This window comes from Amblyomma americanum, chromosome 1, assembly GCF_052857255.1.
Source record: "Amblyomma americanum isolate KBUSLIRL-KWMA chromosome 1, ASM5285725v1, whole genome shotgun sequence".
In the NCBI taxonomy this organism is placed as follows: domain Eukaryota; kingdom Metazoa; phylum Arthropoda; class Arachnida; order Ixodida; family Ixodidae; genus Amblyomma; species Amblyomma americanum.
In genome coordinates this window covers 208,583,635-208,603,364 of record NC_135497.1, presented here as the reverse complement: position 1 = coordinate 208,603,364, position 19,730 = coordinate 208,583,635, and the positions used below count along the sequence as shown (strand labels likewise).

Genomic DNA, 19,730 nt, shown 5'->3' with positions numbered 1-19,730 from the left:
AAGAAACAGATGTTCGACGTGATTATGACAATACTGTCAATGTAACAAACACAATCACAAATCCTCGAACAAATTCGAGCCATTCGTACTGAACAGCAAGTCCTAGGGCAAAAGTTGCTGCAATTAGCAGGAAAACCCGATTCTACGGAAGGCAGCGTGTTTCCTATAAAGGACGACGCAAAGAAACTTTCTTCAGATCTTGGTGTCACGTGTATCGAACTGCAGGACTGCCAAGATGATTTGGAAAACAGGTGTAGAAGGAACAATTTATTCTTGTATGGAATTCAGGATACCTTGAATGAATCATGGGCTGACTCTGAGCAGAAAGCAATTTCTTTCTGCTCGCAGCAACAGAACGTGACAATTGTCCCTGAGGTCTTGGAAAGGGCGCACAGAATTGGTAATTTTTCCCAAATGAAACAGAGACCACTGATTGTAAAATTCTTATCGCTTAAAGACAAACAACGGCTGCTGTCGGTGGCCTCAAAGCTGAAAGGAACAGATTTTGCACTAAGTGAGGACTACTCAAGAAAAGTACGACTTGATAGGCAAAAACTATTTCAGTTTGCTCAGAAACGTGGTAGCGAATTCAAGATTAACTTCAACAAGTTGAAAATGCGCAATCAAACTTTTATATACAACAGTCAAACAGACACTGTGGATCTATTTGCTTCGTAGCCATTACAGAATGCATCTTCCCGCAAGATAAGAGTAACTAATGCTCATGACCTAGTATCTATTACAGTAAATTGTCGCAGTCTAAAAAAATAAAACGATAGAATTCGCTTCGCTCCTCGAATCATCGAAGCCGCATGTTGTTTTTGGAACGGAATCTTGGCTATACGACACAATCAATGACAACGAAATCTTTCCGCGCAATTATGTCGTTTATAGGCAAGACCGCGACGTGCACGGCGATGGTGTATTTGTTCTTATCCATGACAGTATACTTAGCATGCCGATAGACATTGAAACCAAATCCAGTGAAACAGTGTGGCGCAGAATTCTTCTAAAAAACGGCACCTCTCTTGCAGTTGGCTCATTTTACAGATCACCCGGTTCTAGCAGTCCCCAACCTCAGTTTGAGTTGAGCAATACACTGTTAAGCTTACCAACAACGTATGTAGTACTTGCTGGTGATTTTAACCTGTCGAACATAGATTGGTCCTCGTTAAATCGTGTACTTAGCAATGCATACCTACTGTACGCCGTTTCCCAGGAAATGGTTACTGCCCATTCTTTGCTACAGTTTGTTAACACGCCGACTCGGACGAGCGGTACTACCGCAAATGTACAGGACTTATTTTTCTGTAATGACCGTGATCTTATATCAAGTGTTGCCACATTGCCCGGGATCAGTGATCATGATGTTGTTGTCGCTAAGTTATCCTGTACAGCCGAAACCTGCCGCATTTCAGAACCACGCAAGGTGTTCTTTTACGAAAAAGGCAACTACGCCTCACTGTTCGCTGAACTTGACGCATTTCTTCCCCACTTCCGCTCACATATCTCACGCCTTGATGTTAATAGGTTATGATATCTATTCAAAACTAAACTACTATCGTTAACATTAACCTTCATTCCTTCGCGTGTCATTCCCGCCAAGCGCCGTAACGATAAGCAAAGGCTAACAAGAGAACTTGGCGCGTTGATAAACAGAAAAAAATATTGTTTTGTAGATATTGTCAGTTTCCTGACCTAAAGTTGTGCTCACAAATGAAAGAGCTGAGCAGGGTAATTGAAAAAGAGATGCGTAGAGCGCATAATACGTACCTTTCCAATCTAGGCGATAAACTTAAATCCAACCCAAAGGAATTGTAGAAATATGTCAAAAACAAGAAAAATACCAGGCAGGCTGTTCCAGATGTTATTAATGGTACAAACTATAATGCCGATAAAAAAGCAAAAGCTGAAAGTTTTAATGCATTTTTCCAATCTGCTTTCTCACAACCTGCCACCACAGTCGCCCCTTTGCAAAGCGTTTCCAGCTTAACAAAAATGAATGAGGTATCATTTTCCGAACGTGATATCGTGTCTTTACTGCAGAATATTAATGCACATTCTGCCCCTGGTCCAGATGGCATATCAAACTTTGTCCTCAAGAACTGCGCGTTAGCTATTGCTCCGTTTTTAGTACTACTCTTTGAAACCTCTCTTGAGCAAGAAGTTTTACCCCCTGACTGGAAAAATGCAAGCATAATTCCGATCCATAAGAGCGGTGACAAGAACGTAACATGTAACTACAGACCTATTTCATTAACAAGCGTAGTATGTAAAACACTAGAACATGTCATTTACACTAACCTAATTAATCACCTACAGAGTAATAACTTCTTTTCACCAGCACAGCCCGGTTTTAGAGCTGGGTTTTCTTGTGATACGCAATTAATTGAATTTACTCATGATATTGCAGCCTCAATTAACTTAGGTACGCAGGTGGACTGTATATTTTTAGATTTTCGGAAGGCATTTGATTCCTTTTGTCATGCACTCCTGTTGCACAAAATATCCCTTCTTAATATACCGGCCAATCTCTTAGCATGGATTTAAGCATACCTGTCTGAAAGAAAACAATGCGTGGTTCTGGACGGTGAGTGCTCATCTAGTGTGTATATATTATCTGGAATCACACAGGGGTCAGTTTTGGGCCCACTACTTTTCTTGATTTATATCAATGACCTTACTGACCGTACAACCAGCCGTGTTCGATTGTACGCGGATGATTGATGTATCTACCCCGAAATCACCAGTGCGGCGGACTGTCAACATTTACAGAACGACCTATACTCCGTTTTCTCGTGGTGCCAGTCCTGGAAGATGTCCCTTAATTTATCCAAATGCAATCTTGTAAGGTTTACAACGAAAAGCAACCAATGCTTACCAATTATTTGATGAATGGAACCTGCCTGTCGTTTGCAAGAGAATACAAATATTTAGGGGTTGCATTCTCTACCAGTTTGTCATGGAATGCTCATATAAATAACATAACACTGAAGGCTAGTCGAATGTTAAATTTCCTCAGACGAAACTTAAATCAGGCATCAACTAAGCTATAAAGGAAACGTTATTTCTGTCAAATGTACGTCCTATTCTTGAGTACGCTTGCAGTACTTGGGATCCGTCAACCCAGTGCAACATTGCAAAACTTGAACGCGTGCAGGCACGTGCTGCTAGCTTTGGGTCAGGTAATTATGACTTTTCGAAAAGATCTCGCGATATTTCCAAAAACCTGGGGTGGCCGCTGCTTGAAACCAGAAAAAAATATCTGCGCTTGTCGCTGTTTTATAATACCTTTTACTCTAGAACAGCCATCGATAAAGATAGATATCTAAAGAAACCAACATATGTATCTGCACGAACGGACCATTCCCGTAAAGTGCGTGAATATGCTTGCCGGATAAACTTATTTAAGAACAGCTTCTTCCTTAAGACAATACATGAGTGGAACGGTTTGCCAGGAGAAATTGTTTCCGGGACCCCTCCGTCTTTTATCCAGGATCTGAAAAATATTCTTTTTAATGGGTTTCAGCATTGCTTTTTACTTCTCATGCTTGTTTTTGCACTTACCATGATACAGCGGGATTAAGTGACGCAAATATCAAGACAACTACGTGTATACGTATCGTTTTATTTTTCAGTGCTTGTTTCATGCCTTTCAATTTGAAGCTGAATTTGTATTATATATCATCTGTGCACTCGTATTGTTTTTTCTTTCCCCCCTACACTAATGCCCGCAAGGACGCTGTAGGTATGTAAATAAATAAATAAAGTTTACTCCGATGTTTATTTGTAAAGTTTCAGGAACGCCAGGAAACAAATGAAATTAAGAACAGTGTACTGGCGAAACGGAAGAGGTAATGGCTTATTAACACTATTTATGCGTTGTGCAACAGCATGCGCAGGCTGGTATCGCTGGTGAGGTTCTCGTGGATACAGACAATGCTTCTTGATTTCTGCTACGACGGGAGTGATGCAGTAAGAACACGACAGCCTGCTCCGTTTACTATGTCCGTACCTCTACTAATGCTTGACCAGAACAAAAAGGTAACATTAGTATTCTGACGTTTCGGTGCTGCACCACCTACCTACGCTCAGGCCATTCACTAAGTGCGCTCGTGTACGCCTCGCACGGGGCGGTAACGATAGCAGTAGGGCACTATACCAATAACCACTCCATTTTTTCTTCTGTCGGCAGCGACCACCCATTTCGTCCGCCAGAAGGCTGAGCGCGGGTGTTCGCGAGCCCTCACCTGGACCTTGTCCTTGGTCCTCCACGAGAGTCCCAGCTTGTTGGCTAGCGTGGCGGCCACCACGGTGGAGCCGTTGTTGCCACCAATGCCGACCAGCATGACGCCCAGCCGGGGCACGCGCCTCTTGGTGCGGAACGTCATGCGCACGTCGCGCGGCCGCACGCGGCACACGTTGCCTTCCACTTTGGCGTCGGACGTCGAGTACACGTAGTCGGCCTCAATCAGGTCCGCCGTGTAGCGCACCGTCGGGCTGTCGATCTCCACCTTCACCATCGTGGATGCGCAGGAAACCTAATCTGCTCCACGTGGACACACAACACGCGCCGCGTTAATGACAGACCTCCGGACTCGCCATCGCGCCTCTGCCGGCTCGCCGAGGCAGCTCCCAACTGCCGGGACGGCCCCCGACTCTGCCACGGGGCGCGCCGCGGCAGCAAAAGCTGCTCCCGCCGAGGTCTGCTCCCAGCTAGGCTCCGCGGAAAAAGAGCATGCGAGAAGCCACCGCGCCTCATGAGTGCCACCAGATAAAATTCGCCGTTCACAGCGCTTACGCAATTGAGCGAAACCTTTGGGGCTTAGGTAGAGGAAAACGACCCATACTGAAGGACTTTCAACGCGGTGGATTCCACACCTGCTCTTCAGCGGTGCAGCACGCGCAGGTAGCATCCTAAAGGGCTGACTTCGCGTTAGTTGGCGTTTTAGTGCCATAAGGGGACAGCGCGTTGCAAGCAAAAGCACGAGTCGAAGGAGAGGCTAGATGAGAGATAACGCACTTTGCACCTTGACGCGAAAGCGAACGACGGCACGAAACAAGCTTCCTTCGGTGCTTAACGAGCCCGCGAAAAACGTGGAACGTCTTCAAGAGCCTTACTAGAATCGAGCTCACAGTGGCTTCATGCTACCAGACAGACGGCTGTGCAGATAAACGACAGATCTCGTTTTTTTTCGAGCAACCATTTTTGAAGTGGACAGCATGTGCAAAGTGTGCTTCACAAGTATTCAGCTGCCACCGAATAAAGGCAAGTGGTTCCACGCATGCCTTTCTGGGTCACTGCGCTCAAAGATAATGGATGAAACAGTAACCTGACGTGTGTTAGGTAGCGCTCATGAGTGCCATACGAACACACACGCACACACACACCCACACACACAGTATCGAGGAGGAAAAACCTTTCACCCAAAAAACGCCATTAATTCAGGACTTCGCTGCGTAGAGACTGCCCGTGCAGGAAACTAGTTCGTTAGCGAGAGTAACAAACATGGCGACAGGGAGCCGTTCTTTCTTGAATGGCTAAAACACGAAGACCACCACCACCAGCGCCACATAAACGACGACAGCCCAGTTGAGTAGCGAGTGCATGCCCACTGTCCTCGGTGCACGCGAGCCCCTTGTCACGGCGTCTCTGTGCAGAATCACGAAGGCAACGCAGTATATTTGCCGGCTCTAAGGGTTAGTAGAGAAAAACAAAATACTGATGAGTCAGCCCCGAAGGGTGTTTCTACACGCGTCAAACGCATTGGCAGCTCTTGGCAACACGACTACACACTGTAGCTAGGTGATACAGAGCGCACGGTGCCGGATTTTATTCCCTCCCTCCGCTGCATGGCGACCACGGCGGTGGCGGAACAACTCCGAGCACAAGTTTCCCTCCGGCGCCTCCGCACCGCCAGCATTTGGTGTGGTCGTGCCGTGCGGCTGAAATGCTGTGCGGAATGGAGTGCGTAGAGGAACGAAACTCGTGCTGCCCTTATTGCTCGCGACTCGTCACTCAAACTAACAGAGCTAAGAGATGAAAGATATGCAATGAACTAAATGAATGCTTGATGGCTATATTTTTACTCGAGCTGTTCTACATTCACTAGAAAGCTCCCAAAAGGGATGCGGGTCTTGCTCAAAATTTGACATACCACGTTGTCCACTTGAAATGATCCGCTTGCGGTCGATGACTTGGATGGCGCGCACCACTGAAGTTCAAGAGTGCTCTCGATACAGCGCAAATGTCACCGTTTCTAGTGTTTCCTACCACCGGTGAACATTCCGCCTCCATGTATACAACCTCAGGTCAAATACACCGCAATGCCACGCATATGCTCTCATCTGTGATGGGACCGGGAGGAATCATGTACAGTCTTTGTCAAAACTAAAAAGCCCAGGGCGTTTGCTTCTAAACCGTGTAGTGGGCCTCGTGTAGCAGCCATGGAATGCCAAACTTTCGGAGGACGGAGTACGGGATTTCATCTCGCCGGCAAGAGGTTTAAAAGGCTGACAGTAAATAAGGAGCCGCACGGCTTGGCCTGGAGGGAAACCTCTTGGGCTCTGAACTTTTGACAAAGGTTGTGCGTGTGCTTTTGTGCGTGTCTGCAGCATTGCACAGCACTCTATGTAGAGGGCTTCGCGTAATGTGTAAGCTGTCAGTGTGCACAGTACTTTGGCAAGGCCTTCGTGGGAACGAGTTCTAAAGCACAAATCACTAAAAAATTTGCAGTGTGTCATCCGCAAGCGTAAAACATGGCTCAATTATGATGTGTAGAGGTAGGATAAAGCTAACTCACTGTCGTCGCACGTCGTCCACTTCACATATTAGTGATTTATTTTGTAACTTGATTTGAAAGCAATAATAGCGAGTAACTATGACCTAAATTCTTTACCAATGAGGTGAAATGGAGCGTCGTAGAGCGGCGACAAAACTAATTACATAATTCTCGTTCCGTTGCCACGAATGCTGCTCCCCAAGAAGCGCCATAATTCGTATATCTAGCGGCTGGCCTGAATAAGTCACATTTCGCTGCGCATGGTATTAGCCGCTGCTATGATGAGCCAAATTACAAGTAAATGCACCCGTGTGCTCGTCCAGCGTTTTGGGTGGCTTATGTTTCATGAACTACCCCACTAGGTTTATTACGCGGCACACTATACAGCCAGGTGTCCACGATGTTGATTCCATTAGTGTTATTGAAGTGTGTTTAATCTGAGCAAGTGTTTCACCAAGCAAGTGGAGATGCACTCTCCTTTGAGAGTATACTGCAATATGTAATGCCATTTTTGCCTGAATGCAGATAGGAAACGGTGGGATGAGGTTTTCGCGACTCACTCAATACTGTGCAAAGGTTAGTCTCACACTGTGCACGTTACTGTTCCAGGTTCTGAATGAAGTACCGCCGTCAGCACGCTTAGCATGAACGCTCGAGCGCGTGCCTTCCATTGACATTAACGCAAATGGGCGTTGGTCGGCCGCTGGGTCTGAGACAATGATAAGATAGAAGCAGGGAACGAGCTGTCTCCAACTGCTAAAAACACACCATGCAGCATGGTCTCGGACACAACACACAGCGCTCAGGGGCTGTAATATCAGTGCAGGACGCGCAGTCAAGCATTCGTGTTAAGCGTGCTGACGGCTGTACATCTGCAAGCTGCATAAGAACAACTGAAGCCAGAAAATATAGTGCCTCTGCAACAACTATGTGGTAGGCATTAAGTAGGTTGATATCACGGTCTTGGAGACTTAAGTACTCAAAAGTCGTTTCTTCGAATCTGCCTTGCATTTGATTGGGCCGTGTTTAGGGCATGCTTCCTTTCCCATTCCTGCGCTGCTTTCACTAGGTTGGCAACACTGGAACTTGAGAAAAAAGTGAGGACGCATGGTGACAGTTTACTCCACCTTGTTTTTATTACCTTGTTTGCCTATGTGTACGTATAACGCCGACAAGCAGTGAGCACAATTTTACACCACTTTAGTGGGGAAAAATTGCTTAATATGTGCCAGTAGGTCATGTGATAACGCAGACGCTGTGTCCCGGGTCGAAATGGCATGAACTGGGATACTGCCAGCATCACAAGGGTGCTGGAACTGTGTTGCAGTGACACTTCAGAAACTCTCCTCTGCTGACGCTGACATCGTCCACCACATCAGACACGTGATGCGCATTTGCCCAGTGAAGCTTTCATCATTCGCAGCACGGCTGTCCTGGCGGCAGCTGGTAAAATTAGCCGTTTCGCCAATACCTCTAACTAGCAAATACTCTTCGGGCTAAGATTCTCTTTCCAGCAGCCTAAAACAGCGCTGTTAGAAACAAATTGCTCAAAATCTTGATGATGATGAGCTTTTATGGCGCAAGGGCGTCTGTGACGAAATAGCGCCATCGCACAAGGTTTTTACTTCTACTCAAGGTGGGGTGAAAGACTCATTTCCCAAGCATTTCACCCTAAAGGAGCCGAGCACCAGGCGGCGCAAAATTGCTCAAAATCTACGCCCGAAGAGATACGTCTTCACTATTCAACCAGTCACTAACGTTTCTTTGAATAACGCTGCCATTTCAGTGAACGAACGACTACGTTCTCTTCGAACTTCACTGGTGACGGCCTATAGATGGAAAAGTTGAAAGGTGTTGATATCTCGCAATAAAGTAAAAACAAAAGATTTGGTTGGCTTAGCAAGCCGACAAATGCCACCAGTGAGTTACGAGAAGGCCCGCAGAGAAAAGACGATCCGCCTTTTTGAGGTCTCGCAAAGGCGAGCCGACTTGTCGATACCCAGCCAGCGGGTGAGATGAGGCCGCCGTTGTGCTTTCTGCCAGCGTTCCGCTTTGGCTAACTAGCGGCAGAATGTTCGACCAAAAGGACATGTGCAGGCTCCATGTGCCGGTATAAAGACAGAGCTGGCCCCAATGGCGAAGAGACTCTACTTAAACGCTTAAAGGCTTTTCCAGTGACCAGCACGATGCGTATTCCAGCTTGGGGAGGTGTTATAGGATAACTGCTGAGAGATGTACCAATGAGATCGAGTAATGTTCCCACGATGACAATTTTTAGTTTGCACGCAGACACGTTGTTTCATTCTGCAGACCAGGATCATGCAGTTACTTGCCCGACAGTTAATGGCCGCTGAGCATGTAATCGGATCATGACTTCCGACTGTACGTAAAATGCTTTGCTTTCAACCATCCTTGTGTCTGTGTATTTTAGGCTGCCGCTTTTGGCTTGTTTCGTCACACGGGAGAGAAAGAAACTTTCACACGTACACTATGAAAAGAGGAACAAGAAACGTGAAGCATTTAGACATGCAAGCGTCGAACGGCCGTCTTGAAAATCAAATCGACAGTTCTCGCTTGTAATAATACAGGGCACAGGGTTTCCGTGGGTGAATGAGTTTTATGTCAAGGAAAGGTTACGGCGGAAGCGTTTTAATAACATGGGAGGCTTACAGATACGGAAGGCTTACAGACTGGCTTATTTGTGTCTAGCACCGCGACAAACTTGCACTTTACGACGTGTTTACTGCCATTTTGCGCGTTCTTTCAAATCTTCAGGGAGTACTGCAGCGAATTCGTTGGAATTGATGGCAAAAATTCTCTTGCTGCAGTGTTAGGCCTTAAGTTAATACTTAAACATTAGAAAATCAATCCTTTGTAGCACGAAGCAGTGCGGTAACCTTTTACGTCAGGGAGTTTATTTCCCAATTGAAAACACCACGCATTGAGACACACACTCACACAAATGCCTGCGACTAGCCAAGATTCCAAATATGCTTCGGCGGTAAAGCGCGAGGGTACCTTCATAACTGAACATGTTAAAAGCCAAGAATTCCAATTCAGCCTGAGTATTGTGTTGTAGCAATCTACGAACACGTTACGGCTATCTTATGTGTATAAAAAACACATAATAATGTTTGTGCTTAAAAAAATGACAGTAAAAAAGACAGTAACGTTCAAAATCTTAAGTGAGACCCTAAATGTGTGTACTAGAAGACCATAAAAATTAGCGTCCATAAAACGCCTACGCCCTTTTTCAGGCCTGACGAAAAGGTATCTGCATAATTCACTACACCGCGCACTTATAGCATGTGATGCAACTGCAGGCTTTGGAACTAACGTGAGGAAACGTTTTCTTCTAAACACCTCATAGCTACAACCAAAAGGAAGTTGACACGAAATAGGGCTTATGTACTGTATTCTCTTCTCTGGCAAACGGTTCAAGCGACGACCGCGTAAGAAATGTTTACTTTTTTTTTAATCTAACAAAAACTTCTTATGTAAGTGCGTGCCCCAATTCACGATCAGGACTCTTGAAAGGACATGGAATGTCCTGCTGACACAGAGCCAGAAAATACAGCCAGTCTGAGAAAAACAAATGCTGGAAATCACTGTAGTTTACGACCGCCAGGCTCTGTTTGGAGTGTAATCCAACCAACTGGCTCGCAGTTCTCCTGAGAAACTGAATTTGTGCAACTATGGTGAAGATTACCCTGCTTTATTTTATCGAAAATATTTCCAACAGCCTTCTCGTTTGTTGTTTTTTGCCTGTGTAGTTGTTCCTAAGATTATGGTGACAGTGTAAGGCCACATGTGTGTCAGACACAAGTTCAAACCACGACTTTCAGCCCTTATGACCAAATAACTTTCATGATGTTATGTAGCTCACGGCCAATCCCATGACTCCAGCAATAACAGCGAAACTAAGGTAGCACAGAGACAGAATGCCAGTTTCATGGCATAGCAGCACACTTCACAAGCGTTTTTTTTTGTGCGTGCGTGTGTGCTGAAAACCTACTGATATCACACATGCTCCAAACCACGAGAAGTGATCCAGCATAGAAAACGTGCGATTACACAAAGGCCAATCTGGCACCACACTTATTGAAAAATAAGGTTGCGGTGTCTTAAAAGCCGGAACTGCGTTTAGGTAGATAAATGAAAAAGAAGCGATGCTGCGCATTGTTATGCTTCTTCGCAGTGAAATTTCGCCAGTTAGAAGTAACAAAATGCATGAATGAAGCCATCAGTTATTACGTCATGCTGGGATCACTTTCATCGTGGTACATGGCCATATATTTGATGCAGTTGCATTGGCTGAGTATCTTAAGAAAGCGAACTGCGTCCCACGGGCGGCGGCATTGGAAGAGATTTCAGCGGATAAAAATTGCACCTTCTCAAGATTCAAAACACAGAGCTAGCCAACATGTACAACGCCAGGTTAAACAACTCTAGAACTCACTTTTTGGTCTCTCTTCCAAAATCACCTCCCGAGCAATGAATAAACTCTGTGCTTGACACCACGGACACTTTAATCGCGTTCTGGAACTCTGCATGTTTTCGTCAAAAGTTTGGAAGTTCTTACAGTGCTTGTACAAGACAGAAGACACGTGGTCCGAACAAAAGCCACCAGGGAGTTAGGCCTAACCGTAAGATATGAGGTAAAAACATTACCAACAAAACATTTCGCTACGCATAACCTCAAAGTTCAACCGCCTTGTTGCGCAGGTTAGCAAGCTTTGTCTGGACACATCCAAACACATTTATACAGTAAAATCACTCCGTACAACAAGACGGCTTCCATGAGGTTGCGCGGAAACGCCAAGACACATTCACAGCTCAACATGCCTCAAGTTGTTCTCTTGTACACGTCTCGACAGTTCTGACAAAATCTTCTCACGAACCTCTTTTTACGAACGTGCACACTATCTTAGAACGCAAACACCCGCTGACAAGTTTATGCACCGGTCTCCCCCTCAAAATGCCTTCAGTTCACAGAATAGACTGCGCGAGTGATTACATGCTAGTACGCACGACTCCGCCCCCTAAGAACAGAGGAGACACTGTTTCCAAATAAATAACGTTCTTGCTACACATGCCGCTAACAATGTCGTAGTGCTGAACAATTTTGCCTGGCTCCACAAAGGCTAGATAAGAAAGCTATACTCAGGTCTTAGAGTCGATGGCGCTCCAAGGCATAGTGCACAACGGTTGCGCGCTCGAAACGAGCAATTTCGCCTTACCAGCGCCATGCCGACTGAGTGACGTGAGTTGCTTTCTTCACTCGATAGTGGCGTTGTGAATGTTACCGGTACCAAAGCACACCTTAGACACGTAATGCTTCGCTTACGAATTGATACAACGCCAGAAAGAACACCAGAAGTTGAAATCTTGTCACGCACCTCGGTTACTGCAGTGCTTGCTGTTTGTCGTGGACCAATACGCAAGTAATCATATGCTTTATGCAGACGACGACTAAAAATGGGCCTGTAATCATTTTTTCTCCCTTCAAGCTTGTACACGACCGCTATCAAACACGATCAATGCACCGAGCGATATCTTGCGGCATGTCATTGTTACTTGGCACAGTACGCCAGCCTAAGGTACCTTATTTTGTGAATAGTCGATTAGAATCAGTGGGGTACACCATTGCTTTCAGAGGAAATAACAGCGCGAAGAATAAAAGGAAAAACACAGAACGCACATGAATGACAAGGGACAAGCGCTTTTTTCGCGATATTATATCCTCTCGCAAATCATGTACCGGCCAGGCCTGTGACAAATTTGGCACATATCTCCGGCCCCCCGAGGCATGACACCGTTTGGCAGTCATTCCTGCGAACTAATTTATGCCATAGGTCTTTCTCTGCAGCAGGAACTGCAGTAACCAGTCACAGAGGGCACACTGGGAATCTTCCAGCCACGAAACAAGGTTACATCTTCTGGTTGAGACCAATACACAAAGATCGCTCTACGCAACCCCACTGGCCCACGACCAGCACTCCCGACACATCCGGAACTGAGGCGGTACATGTATCCGCGTGCACCTGAGGCGTTCAGGTCGACACCGACCAGAGCCTATAGCTACTGGCGCCACCCGAAGCGGGCTGAAACAGAGAAGAGAACTTAAGCATCGCAGCGCAGGGGGACAACACACAAGCAGGTAGAGCGAGGTTGGAAACGCCGCCCAGATGGGGAACGAGGCAGAGCCATGGCTCGCCATAAGCGAGGCCAAGCGAAAGTTGTTTTGACTACCAGACATCTTTCGGCGCTGTGGGACAAAATCAACACCGCCAGCAGTGCGCTGTGTGCCGCTCACGATGTGGTGACGTAGCCAACAGCGCATTGCTAAGCAGAAAGACAAACAAGCAAGCAAAAAAAAGGAATAATTGCTTCGTGCAGGCAGGTCACACACGCCGATCGATTGCGACACGCTCAGTGGCGGCCAGTTGTCACGCCAAATGCGACCTCTCTGCCGTTTCCCCTTCCGGGACATGGCGTTTCAGTGCCTCGTTAAGAAAACAAAGATTCGCTTCAGAGCGTAATGCAGTGCACGTCGCAGTGCATTATGCGCTTGAGACGACATGCATTGGATTTCGGCCAAGACTTGAGTCGTCCAACGCCCATGCACGCGCTTCCATGCGGCCGCATTAAGGTTCTCGAGCAAATCTGTCACTGTGCCTGCGGGTACACAACCCTGTGCTGGCCGGACACCGAATTTCGTTCTTGAAAATCACTGAATGTGAAAACCTACGCCTCATTTCTTTCTTTTGATCCTTCACAAGCTGCTGCTACTCACAGGGATTTACCCTATAGATTGCAAACGCTGTTGAATAATATGGTGCCGGCTCATTAGACACGGCTGAGCCGTGCAACAAATCAGGACTAATAATAAAATCATCGTGACAAATTAAAGCTAAACGGCTGTTCACAAAGGGTCGAAGCAACCTTTCATCTTATCAGATTAAGGAGTTTTGAAATCCGCTGGGAGCAGACACAGCGACAACTGCACGCAAGCTACGGAATAAAAACGAAAGAAACGGAGGGACTTGCTACGGGCAACGAAAGACGCCAAGATGGCGGTCTTGCCGCTCGTGCAGCCCTGGACGCGGACATTTTGAAACGTAAACAAGAACCCGGTAGACCGAGAAAGCAATTTATGAATGCGAAAAGCCGTTGGTGCCAGGAGAGCTTGGAAAAAAAAGGGGGGGGAAGAGAAGCGTTGCGTCGGCTCGCATTCCTAGCGCATAAATAGTAACAGTGCAAGTGGGGATGGAGGCGTGCAGAGTAAACAAGCAGCCCTTCACCCCACGGCGCGTTTATTATTATTACTTTTTCTTTGTTTAGCGCGCCATCTTTTGAGAGATGTTCAGTGTTTCATTACCATGCCTGCCAGTCTGTGCTATTTGGAGAACTGCAGGTACGTTTTTCGCTTGGCTGATTGCGAACTGCTACAGAATAATAGGAGCCACAGTGCGTTCAAATATTTGTGATTTTACATAATTTACGATTTCTTCTATCCCGTACGGAAAGGTTAATACTTGGTAAAAGCATATATGCGAAAAAGAGACAAATGCCTTTACGGGCACCAAAAAAACTTGGTTGTTGTTTTCTCATACAATTGCATTGCGCTGTAGTGCGGCTTCTCTGCTGCGGCGTGACTGACAGATTTACGAGAAGTAACTTGAGAGATACATGGGTGCGCAATAGTAGAAATTTGTACCAAAAAAAAATGAAATACCATAAAGGAGAAGAAAAAGTGCCGTACACTATATTTATGAATTCCCTAAACGGTTCAATGCCTACATAACTCTCGTGCCTCTCATCATTACCTCTCTCTCAGCTTTCTCATTGGCTGGTGTAGGAATAAATCCGGCCAGCCATAAAGTATTGTTGGTTAGAACTGCGACGCGCATCGATCAAGGAGGCAACGATCGATTAAGGGCTCCGCAGGGGCTATGCGTGCAAGGCTCGCTGGAGGCCATGTTCTGTTCCTCTCTGCTCGGAAAGCGCGCCGTGGAGCGCCAAGCGATAGCGAGGAGCGATTTGAAAAGAGTAGGCCGGCACAGGGTTGGGTGCACGCAGGCACGCTTCCAGAAGATTCGGCCAAAAGCGGCACCTACCGTGCGGTGGGCAGGAGCTCCGGAGACGGGGGCAGCAGAAGGCGCTCGCTGTTATCGCTGAGGGCCGGCAGCCGAGTGCCTCTCGATCTCTGCTAGGGGCGGAGACTGCAGTGCGCTCTGCTCGAGGGAGCGAACAAGTGACGACCGGCGAGCTGCGTCGACTGTCTTATAAGCGCGTCCGCTTCCGGACTGGCGGAAAATCGATCCTCAATCCGCTCGACGGGGAGAGAAACGCCTAGAAGCGGAATTTTCCTTCAGCGACTACTGCACAGGCGCAGCCGGTGGCTGAGCGTCCCGTTTCCCCGGCGACGCGGTCACGTGGGCACGGCGGGAAGCGAGAACGCGAGCGGCCGTCACGTGGTCCCTGCATGACGCGCGCGGTAGAAGCGGGAAGAGCAGTGTGGCCGCCTAACCTTGGCACCGGCGGCGGCGGCGGCAGGAGACGGTCGGTGACCGGCGGCGCCCCCTGGCGCGGTGCTTCCCCCCGCACACCAGAGCATGCGGAGAGGTGGGCTTGCCGGCAACGACCGGTCCCGCCGGCCCGGAAGCTTTTCGGCAGCAGCAAAACGCACTGTTGCCGCCAGCAGCACCGCGCGCTGGCAGTCGCGCAAAAATGCACCGCAGGGAGGGCACACGGTTGCAGATAGAGACGGTGGGTCGCGACCTCAACGCGAGTCTCGATCACATGGTGCAACGCCGGAGAGTCTCAATGCGGATTAAAATCACCGCAATTTCCAACAGCAGGGAAATAAAACAGTATTTGGGGCCCAATCGTGCACTTAGGGAGCAAATTTACACTCGCTTGCGTGTTGTTTATGGCAGTATATCTCGCTCAGGATCGTGACCTCCTGAATCTTGAATGATCTTAAAGGATTTCAGGGTAAAATGCAGACTGCTGTGAAGCTGAACTAGCGAAGGGCACGGCTGAAGAGTAGACAGAGCAAGAGACAGAGAGCAGAACTACAGTCGTCAGGGCAGTGCCCACTCCCAGTGAACCGTCTCCCGGGGGCGTTTAAAACACAAAAAGTTGAGTAGAATCGGCGTACATTATATATATATATATATATATATATATATATATATATATATATATATATATATATATATATATATATATATATATATATATATATATATATATATATATATATATATATATATATATATATATATATATATATATATATATATATATATATATATATATATATATATATATATATATCCGTGGTGGATAAATGGCTCGTGGGAAGTTTCTATGCCAGATGAACTGGTTGTCCTCAGAACAATGATGACGTGCAACATCACATAGAAAAGATCTGACTACGCGCGATGCTGAAGCTTACTAAAACTCACTCTGGTGATGTTACGCTCAAAAAGACCATGTGGAAGCAAAAAAAACGACAAAAGAATGCCTTATTCTTGACTACGGCCTTCAATAGCGGCGGTGTGTTTCTTAGTTTATTATTTTGATACAAAGGTAGTAGGACCATCTCGTTGTTCCTCTGTTGCTCATTAACGTCACACGTCACGGAGACTATATATATATATATATATATATATATATATATATATATATATATATATATATATATATATATATATATATATATATATATATATATATATATATATATATATATATATATATATATATATATATATATATATATATATATATATATATATATCTGGCAATCTCTTAAAAAGTGATCAGCTTAATTACAGAGACAAATTGAAACCTATACTCTAGAGCTTCAACCCAAACAATGGTGGCAGATTTGTGACCACATGTATGGTCAGCATTGGTACAAGAAGACTTGGCATCTGCTGAGACACCTTCTTGACCTCACAAAGACCAAATCAACTCAACGCAGTAAACTGATGAGATTAGTGCATGAGTATCAAGGCACCACAGAGGAGTTTTTAACTGAACTACGAGATGAACAAGCGGAATATGTAGACGCCGCAAAATACCCACAAAAACAAGCAGAATACCAACAGAAAGGAGAATCTTCCCCCATACAGACTAAACCTTAGATAAAAAAGCCGGAGACCACCTGGAGGCGCGACTCCAGACGGGATCCCTAATGACTCTCTACTTACTATCAAAATTCTGTCCCGGTGATTACGACCCGGATTGTACACTATGTGGCGAAATAGCCTTCAACGACCAGATATTGTGGAACTGTAAAGAGGAGCCACCACCGGTATCTCTAATACCGGTGGCGGTATTAGAGATCCTACTCTCCAGCAATGGGAGGCCGTGTTGGTCAGCTCAGACCTTGGCGTTCAAACCCGGACCATTGAATGGGCTACTCAGTTCGCTGCCAGCCGTGGGCCGATAGCCACCTAGCACGGATCATCTGCATTTTGCCTCCTGACGAAATATGTGTTTCGCAATACAATGCGCACGGCCGGAAGCGCGCCTCGGCGCCAATCTGTACCTGCGCGCTCTCGACGCTTCTAGAACGATTCTGCGAGTGCGCACAAGCGGCCGTCTGAGGCGGGCAGAGAGAAGTGGAAAAAAGTTGGCGTGCAGAGAGTGCCCGGGGGCCTCCGATCAGGTGCGCTGCGCGTCGCCCCCGCACGCAATCAGTTTAAGTACGGGGCCTTACGAAATCGGGAGCTTTTCGCCCGAGCGGCCGGCTCGGTTGAGCGCGGCAACAACAGAGGCTGTGGCGGGACAGTGCAGTCTGCCCCTCCTAAAGGCCAAGGCTAAAAGCGAGAGCAGTTCAGTGTGGCGCACACATATATATATATATATATATATATATATATATATATATATATATATATATATATATATATATATATATATATATATATATATATATATATATATATATATATATATATATTTAAGAGAAGTGGGCACTTCTACAAAGACACTTTTATTTATCAACGTTTCGACCGCGGTGCGGTCTTCTTCAGGACTGTAGTGGTCTCGCGTCAGATGGACGTTTTAAGTTTGTGAGCTCAAGAGGAGGGAGAAAGGAGTGTAACACGCAAATAGCAACAACGGTTCAAAAAACTGAAAAAAAAATAAAGATGGGGGTGCGGGGAGCAGACCGGGACAATATTGGGGGAGGAAGCAAAAAAATTGAAATAAAATAAAAAAGGGGGGGAAAACTAGTATAGTAAGGAAGGGTGGGGTACAAAAGGAGATGGCGAAACGAGAGAAAGGGAGAGGAAGACGGTGCGGGGGACATGGGCAGCACGGAAACAAAACACAAACAAAATGCACAAACACAAAGGGCGCCGCTGCAGATGCGTGGCCAAAGAGGAGCCGCTGCGCAAATGACACTGGCAGTGACGAACAGGCCAAACCAGGCGCCTTTTGGGGGTCTCACTAATTTCCGGTGAGCCGGAAATATATATATATATATATATATATATATATATATATATATATATATATATATATATATATATATATATATATATATATATATATATATATACTTTACAAAAGGAGAGAAATTTCATGCACAAACCCATTTTCGCGCAGAAAGTCCCAAAAAATGAAAATGCTGTGCGCAAATGGGACTTCCCCCTCCAATGTCACCCGTAATCCGCCCCTGCTCTCATCCTTACTGCCTTGACCCACATTACAGCATCTTTCCCTTACGTTTACCGTAACCGAAAAAGATAAGAACAAGTATATAGAGGATGTATCTGTAATTTATGGGATCAAAAATAAAAAAAAAAACCGCTTGAATCATACCGAACGGACACACTCCCGTTGCCCGTCTAGCTCGGCTTCCTTACCTCACTGCAACGTTTTAAGCCGAACGGCTCAAGTGAGGGATCTGGCGTTGCTGCGCACGAATTTTTCTTTTTCTTTGCTTTCATTTCTGTATCTTTCTCTAGCGCCAGGTCCCTACCCCTAAGTTCCGCGCAGAATTTTCACGAACGCAGCCACCCGCAGTTCATGTCGACGGTCGACAAATTCCTTTCCGCCACCACCTTTCCGTCGAGCAGTGGAAATGTACTCAACAGGTTACACAAGACGGCGGCCGTAAGCGGCCAACCGCTCGAGGGCAGAGCGCACGGCAGCGATGCTCTGATGCCGCAAGCCCCAGCAGCTGACGGCGGCGAAGCTGGGCGGCCCGGTTTTTTTTTCGCGGCAGCGCGAAGCGGCAGCAGCTGCGCTCGCCCCAGACAGCTGCTCGCCCGCGAGGCGGAGTTTTGGGCCGGCGGGCGCGACCGTAAAAAAAATGCGAGCAGCTGAGCGATCGCGGCGCCTGTCGACCCAGGCGCCGCGGCCTTCGTAGTCGAGCTAGGGGTACCCTCAATGCACCTCCCACCCTAACTGCGCCAGAATATTAGCGAATAGTCGATGCCGTTTGCAAGAAAACGCAAGCAGATTGTCATGTTGCTTTTCTCGTTCGAGCGCGGCGGCGCTTCAAAAGCGTTAGCGACTCGGTTGCGCCGGAAGAAGCGAGGTTACCGCTCGCCTGACCCACTTTTTGCATCGTGAGATAAAAAGCAAACGAAAGAATGAGCTTCGGAGTGGCCAGAGGGACCCGGGGACACGGTGGTCGATTTCGCGTGAGACCAACACGACGCCCGTTTCCCCCTCCCCTCCCGCCTTGTTGTGGCCATATTCAGCTTGGGGTGGGAGCAGAAGTAATGGAGAATGGCTTTGCTTTCTGTGCTGTAGAGGACTCACTCGAGGGAAAACAAACTCTGCGGCGCAGCGAGCCAGTATAAACGCGTCCGCATCGGATCCGTTTTGCACGATTGTTGGAGGCCGTTAAATGCAACGGCCATGCTGCACAATGCCATCGCTGCGTTCTATTGACGACTACCGTTATATTTTTAT

The 19,730-nt window shown here is 46.7% G+C and overlaps 1 protein-coding gene across 2 annotated transcripts in view; it reads right to left on the bottom strand.

Moving 5' to 3' along the window:
- Positions 1 to 6: 6 nt before the first annotated feature.
- Positions 7 to 19,730, bottom strand: part of Inos (Inositol-3-phosphate synthase) — a 38,856-nt gene continuing 19,132 nt past the window's right edge. Inside the window, exons 1-2 of one of the 2 annotated variants that reach the window (XM_077648351.1) lie at positions 14,903 to 15,208; positions 7 to 4,546 (exon numbers count right to left, since the gene is read on the bottom strand). In XM_077648351.1, the coding sequence (XP_077504477.1) occupies positions 4,104 to 4,523 (420 nt within the window). In that variant the 5' untranslated portion in view covers positions 4,524 to 4,546; positions 14,903 to 15,208 and the 3' untranslated portion in view covers positions 7 to 4,103. Of the gene's footprint in view, positions 4,547 to 14,902; positions 15,209 to 19,730 lie in introns of those variants that run through there. The other variant, XM_077648352.1, reaches the window with a different exon arrangement.